General features: G+C 38.9%; 1 protein-coding gene across 1 annotated transcript; it reads right to left on the bottom strand.

Moving 5' to 3' along the window:
* Nucleotides 1-3,565: 3,565 nt before the first annotated feature.
* Nucleotides 3,566-6,654, bottom strand: LOC149501531 (uncharacterized). The gene is made up of 2 exons (XM_089732967.1): nucleotides 5,515-6,654; nucleotides 3,566-3,701 (listed from the first exon to the last, which is right to left on the bottom strand). Exon 1 carries the CDS (start codon nucleotides 6,492-6,494, stop codon nucleotides 5,523-5,525), a length of 972 nt encoding a protein of 323 aa, XP_089589093.1. The 5' UTR covers nucleotides 6,495-6,654; the 3' UTR covers nucleotides 3,566-3,701; nucleotides 5,515-5,522.
* Nucleotides 6,655-7,454: the final 800 nt, after the last annotated feature.

Genomic DNA, 7,454 nt, shown 5'->3' with positions numbered 1-7,454 from the left:
CGGAACAAAGAGACAGATAGACAGGCAAACATTTAAAAAAATGCTATTTTGGTGTATGTACCGTATATGTATTCATATGCACGTAATAAAAAGCAGTTATTTCAATTTTACAAACAGACACTCCAATTTTATATAAATGTATAGATACAAACATGAAAGATAAGACAACAATATCTTCACTGTTAATTAATAAACATTACGTTTGATGTCTGTGAGTTTGCTTACTGTTTAACTAACTCTGCAGTGTGCTTGCTAAAAAAAATACGATTTAAATCTAATCGAGTCCTAAACGCATTTCTTTTTATGCTGAATATTAATGCGTAAGACAAAATTTCAGTCCACCTATTAATCAGTCCGATTGTTTTTGAAAAAGGCCGTATATAATAAGCTATTATATAAATTAGAGCAGTCACTGAAATTGAAGACCGTATAAAAAATAGGTAGAATCGGTTTTCCAGGTATGACTATAATAAAAAAAAACATGTAGGTATCATAGACCTGGTCCACGAGACTATTGCCATTTGGCAAGTTGATTCATTCATCATTATCCTGATAGTAGTGTCGGTAAAACCATGTTGATAGCGAAAAGCTGGTGTACTGGTGGTAGGACCTCTAGAGTCCGCACGGGTAGGTACCACCGCTCTACCCATTTCTGGCGTGAAGCAGTAATGCGTTTTGGTTTGAAGGGTGTGGCAGCCGTTGTAACTATACGTGAGACCTTAGAACTTATATCTCAAGGTGGGTGGCGCATTTACGTTGTGGACGTCTATGGGTTCCAGTAACCCCTTAACATCAGGCGGGCTGTGAGCTCGTCCACCCATCTAAGCAATAAAATATATATATAGGAAGAATCGATGTTCGAGGTATGACTATAATAAAAAAAAACATATACAGTCAAACCTGGATAAGTGAGAACTGGATAAGTGAGAAAACTCTATAAGTGAGAGTAATAACCAGGACCCGTCATTTTAAGCCCCCAAAACCTCTATTAGAGAGAAACAGAAACCTCTGTAAGAGAGAGTCGTTTTTCCCTCATGGACCTCCGTAAGTGAGACTGCTACTTAACTATACCTCTATAAGCGAGAGTCGAGCTTTATTTATTTATATTATTTAGGAGGAACAAATGAAAAAACAAATTACAAGTTTAACATCTGTTATTTTATGACTCATTGTTAACTTTTGTGGAACTTTCTACCATTGTTTTTGAATTGTTTTCTCGTCAATATTGAACCTATTCAATTTCGTGGAACTAAATAACGTTGTTATTTTTAACTTTCTTTTCGAATGGACACATGTGCCTGTGTACCGTCATGATTGTCGGACTTACTCAGTTTATCGTTAATCAATTGCGAAGAAAAATTCTATTCTGCATCATGTCTAAAAGGAAAATTAAAGTACTGTCATTAAGTGATAAACTTAAAATAGTGAATGCGTTTGAATACGGAAAATCGCGAAATAAAATTCAGAGGGAGCATTAGCGAGAAACTCGGGTTAGTGAGAAACCTCTTTAAGCGGGAATGAGATTATGCTCCCTTGAACTTTCTCTTATCCAGGTTTGACTGTATTATAGACCTGGCCCACGAGACTATTGCCTTGTGCCAAGTTGATTCATTCATCATTATCCTGATACTAGTGTCGGTACACGGTTTGATAGCGAAAAGCTGGTGTACTGGTGGTAGGACATCTAGAGTCCGCACGGGTAGGTACCACCACCCTGCCCATTTCTGCCATGAAGCAGTAATGCGTTTCGGTTTGAAGGGTGGGGCAGCCGTTGTAACTATACTGATACCTTAGAACTTATATCTCAAGGTGGGTGGCGCATTTACGTTGTAGATGTATAGCCCATGTGTAGCCCATGTGTAGCCCATAGGGGCTCCAGTAACCATTTAACACCAGGTGGGCTGTGAGCTCGTCCATGTAAGCATTAAAAAAGCTTCGACCCACGCTTTAATAAACTTTTTTATCCAGCTGGGCTAGGTGCCTGGTATAGAAAGCATTTATCCTTGATATAACGCGTATTGTGAGGAGGTTTTTCATTCTGAAGCCCTAACCAGTGGTGTCTTGTATCATAGACACTGCTGTCAGCGGCAATATCTTTTCTATACCTACAGTGTTTTTTTTATTGTATTTTTAATCATTTTTTTCAATGCTGTATAATTAATAAGATTTTAATAAATATTATATAAGATCAAACGAACTTCCCAAGTGAAGTTCGATCATTATTATATGAATCGCTTCATTTGAAGATATAATTCATTATCACCCGCCCAACCCAAGCTACGCTATACCCAGGAAAGTTTTGCTTTTAATCTCTAAATAAAATGAGCGCTGAGCGGCACGGCTCCGCTTGGCAAGACAAGACAGTAGTGGGAGTGTGACGCCACTTTTGTTTTTGAGTCAATTGACTGTCTCTTAAAGCGTGCAAAGTCACCAGTAGGTTAAAGTTACTACGTGGTAAATATTATATCTTCAAATGAAGCGATTCATATAATAATGATCGAACTTCACTTGGGAAGTTCGTTTGATCTTATATTATATTTCATCGCTTCATTTTTCAGATATAATATTTACCACGTAGATTTTTAGAGGAGTTCGTTGGAAAGTTGTGCTGTGGTTTAAATAAAACTTTTTTTTTTTTTTTTTTTAGAATAATTATTTATTTTGTATATCATGCAACAATCAAATTATTGTCTTGATGATGATAAACAGACAGACTTCGCATAGTTCCCATCATCGATCAGTACGCGGTTATAAAACCGGGCAAAAGCGCTAGACGAGGATGTCCACCCAGCAGCCTTACGTATAGTGTCAACGCTGGCGCCTGCGCTGAAAGCGGCAGAAGTAGATGCATGTCGTGTGCTGTGGGCACCAAACACCGACACGTTTATTCCGCTCTCCGAAAGTACTTGTTTTATCCAACGACTTATTGTTTGGGTCGTGGCTGGTTTGTGTGGATGCTTAAAAGTTAATAAAAGATTACCATTGTTTTGCAATCTTTTATTATCTGTCACAGTAATGTAATCTTTTAATGTAGTTGCAGGGCATATATTTACATTATGTGTAAAAATTGGTAATACTAATACAGGTTGATCACGGCCCGGCGCGGACGTCTTAATTAAATTGGAAATGACTATTTTTGCACCACTGCTTGTGAATGAAATATTTTCCAATTTTATAAGAGACAGAGTTTGGACTCTGTGACCAGTACAAATAGCTAACAGGGTCACAAGCTTCTTTGTAATTTTTTCTAGGCTTAAATTTATGTTAGGAAACCATTCTTTTAGGTAATTTAAAACAATTTGGGGGTCCCATGTTTGGATATATTTGGGAACACTTGGTTTCAATTTATATGCCCCTTTAAGCAATCGTTTTACGCTATCATCGGCAGTAAGATTGCTACCAACGAGCAATGACAACGCAGATCGATGCGAGTTTAGACTGCTGTACGAGCAACCTGTATTAAACTGTTCAGCCAAAAATAACATTATAAATGATAAAGATGGTGAGAAAACGTTTATAATGTATTGATTACAAAACTGCCACCACAGTTTGTAAGACACGTTGTATTGTTTTAACGTACTTTCGGAGAGCGAAGCCAGCATTAAAACTAAAGCCTCCGGAGGGCATCCTCGTTGAGCGAAGGCTTGTTGGAGAGCCTCGCGACACCCAGGGTAAGGTGTGCATGCAGGGGGTGATGTTCCCTGAAATTAGATTGTAATAGAAATTTATGAGGATTGAGGTACATAATCTCAGAGACCATTAATCTCTGTAACAACGGGAACCAGGGCTGTGAAGGCCAAAACGGAAAAACGAAAATACCGTCTGCCATGTCATCTACAATTTTTCTCAAGCACTTTAAAATAATTGAAAAAGGCGGAAAAGCATAAAAGTAGCAACTCTTCCAATTAATAGTAAACGCGTCTACAGCCATTGCTTCTGGATCCGGTTTCCAGGACACAAAACTTGGACATTTGGCGTTGGTACGAGAGGCAAATAAATCAACTTCCGGTTGACCAAAATGCGACATGATGGAGTGAAAGGCGCAGTCTGACAACTCCCATTCGGTATCTGGGTTTACAATCCTTGATTCAGCGTCAGCGCGGTTATCTTTTGTATTAACGTACGATGCATAAATAACTATGTTGCGCTCTTCGCACCATCGCCAAATTCGACGTGTAATATCATTTAAATGAGGGAATTGAATCCCTACCATTCGGTTCACGTAGCTTAAAGCTGTGGTATTATCGACACGTAATAGTATTGAACAGTTTGACTCATTGCGTGATAAGCTCTTTAGGCCTAGAAAAATTGCTAACAATTCTAAATAATTTATGTGGAATTCACGTTCACTCACTGACCACCAACCATGTGCGCGATTTCCGTTGCAAACTGCGCCCCAGCCTGTTTGGGATGCGTCAGTGTAAATCTCCTTATTAAAACCCGTATTTCGCATCTGGTTTGATGTAGTAAGTGTACTTGAACTCCACCAGTTTAACCCTGGAAAAATAGTTTTTGGAATTTCCATTTCTTTTCATAATCGTTATTATTCAATAATGCAAGATACTTTTGTCTTTCTAACATCTTAGTGTAAAGCCAACCATACTTAACTGCTGTACAAGCAGCAATAAGTACTCCAATCAATTGTGCAAACTCACGGATAGAGCAATGAGATATTCGCAAGAACTTTTGAACCAACTGAATAATACTAGTACGTTTCTCTTCCGGAAGAGATATTGTCAAATTTGTGGTGTTAAAGATAAAACCTAGAAATTTACACGTTTGATTAGGTTGTAACTTTTGTCGACATTTATAACAAATCCTAAACACTTCATTAACTTTAATGTGTCATTTACATTGGAAGAACACATGTGGTAATCACTCCCTATACAAAGAGTGTCGTCTAAATAGATAACTGAATCATGACCACGACTTCTCAAACAGGAAAATACTTCTCTCATAATTTTTGTAAAAACCCTAGGTGCCACAGAAAGTCCATATGGCATAGCTGTAAATTCATATGTGACCAACTTATTTTCAACAGTTTCGAAATGAAATCGTAAATACTTCCTATGCCGAGGATGAATTGGCACAAGTAGGTATGCTTCTTTTAAGTCAATCGTAGCTAAATATCCATCTTTTGGTATTAATTTTGAAGCTGTTCGGTAGTCTTCCATTTTAAAATGGGACTTTGAAATAAATTTATTTAATGATTTTAGATTTAATATAAAGCGTTTGTTTACCTCCGTTTGGTTTCGGTGCAAGAAATATCTTTGATATAAATTGGCCCTTGCTCGGAGAACATTCAATAATAGCCCCTAGCTCCAACAATTTATTAATAGCAATAGTCATATCAATTTTCTCCGATCGTGAAAAGAAACAGCGAGGCACCAATTGCTGAATGGGTTCCTTACAAAATGGTATAGAAACACCGTTAAGTACCCAGTCTAACACTTCCTTATTAGAAGTAATGCCTAGCCAACAATTATAAAAGTAATGAATTCTGCCAGCGTGTACCTGAGTTATTATGTGGTCGGCGCACGCGGCTTGCTCGCGGTCGCTGCTTGTTGTGCGGGGGGGCGCGGCGGCGTCGCTGTGCTCTGGTACGAGTACGGGCGTCGGCTGCCACTGCCTCGTTTCGACCCTCCTCGTCCGCGACGAGGAGGGGCTGTCCAGTTTCCCGAACTGTATGGACGATTTCCCGACGACTGCGATAGATTAGAAGCCTTTGAAATATTAGTCTTTTTAATTTGTAGACCTTGTTTTTCTATTGCTTTTGCTGCCTTAATTTTCTCCGAAAGCTTATTGCCAAACAAGGTTTCGTCCCTTTCTGTATCCTGGATTACGTGATGGAAATTCTTGTCAAGACTCGGAGTAATAAGTTTTATACGAGTCTGAGTGGATGTTGCATGCAGGTCAGACAATATACGACAGCCATTGCTGAGATGTTGGATGGCCTCTTTTTTATTGTCCCCCCTTAAAAGCAAATCCAATGCTCTATTTATGGCCGTAATGCCACAACCGAGCTGTTGTTGATGGAATGAAAGTCCTTTGTCTCTGTTACGGACTACTTCAGGAATGGCCGAGAAAATTTCTCCATTTATTTTAGGGGCTTGTAACAACCGGCAATTATCCGGTATCAGGTATTGTTTCAAACTCTTATCTTTATTCTCTTTAGTCATGCCTTTTGTCAGTAAAGGGAGCCATAGCTTTGCCAAACTGTCATGAATTTTAGGTCCAAATTCAGGAGCGGCATCTGTGGATTCACCAAGAGCCTCCAATAAATCAGGGTCTAACTCAACTTCAGACGATAAGGCCTCTAAAGATTGTCCGGCCTCATTTGGCTCGGCAGCTGGCATTGGCAGTGGATGCTCTGGCGTAGAAATAGGAATTTCTGCTATGAGTTCTGCATTATCACACGGTGATGCTGCCTTACTATCACGTGGTGTTATTGCCTCGGGGGAGGTACCCGCAGCATCGTTCCATGAGGAATCCATTTCGCCCGAAGGCGGTCGGTGGACCTCGGCGGTCACTGTGCGCTGCGTTGTTTCGCCATCTAAGACATAGGTCTTAGGGTTAATTAAGCCAAGAATTAACACTAGTGTTAAATAGACGTTGTTATCACTTATCGTTGAAAACTCGCAGTCAACCCCGATAGGACTTATACAACGTTATTATTTAATGTCAACTCCTTGTGGAGAAAACAAGTTATGTGGGTATGACTCGCAGTCAATCCCCATAATTGGCGATACAGAGGAAAATTATAAAAAAGGAAATAGTAAAAGTAACCTTCATTTGCTTCGGAAGAATCACTTGAAATAACACGCACTCGCCGTCGTCGTCGTACACTTTTTTCAGCCGTTAATTTTTGAATTTTCTTTAGATAAAGATCGATTTTTTCGTCAGTATTTCGTTTCGGCATTGCTAAAAACTTAACTTTGTTACGTAATTAATATATATTTTTTAGGAAACTATCACAACTTCCAGTAAAACGCGTGTGTTCGTCACCATGCACGAAAAAGGAATGAGCTCTGAGCGGCACGGCTCCGCTTGGCAAGACAAGACAGTAGTGGGAGTGTGACGCCACTTTTGTTTTTGAGTCAATTGACTGTCTCTTAAAGCGTGCAAAGTCACCAGTAGGTTAAAGTTACTACGTGGTAAATATTATATCTGAAAAATGAAGCGATGAAATATAATTATATTATATTAATAAAAATATAATAATATGTATTAGTAGTGATTCTTTCGTTGCACGTAATGCAACACGTCAGTGAAAGTTTATAGAGAGCATGTACGGAAATTAATTGAACTTTTAAAGTTTAAGCACGGCTAAGTAAGGCTGATCGCAAAAGCAAAACTCTTCATCATGGACCAATAGTGAAGTTTGCTTCTTTGAAGTCAGGTGGTCAGGTAATCAAAATATACCCCGAGCTTGGGTCTTTCATTCAAATATTAAA

This window comes from Bombyx mandarina, chromosome 15 (assembly GCF_030267445.1).
Source record: "Bombyx mandarina strain Sakado chromosome 15, ASM3026744v2".
Lineage (NCBI taxonomy): Eukaryota > Metazoa > Arthropoda > Insecta > Lepidoptera > Bombycidae > Bombyx > Bombyx mandarina.
Note: the sequence above shows the minus strand (reverse complement) of the source record. Positions and strands in the feature narration are given on the sequence as shown.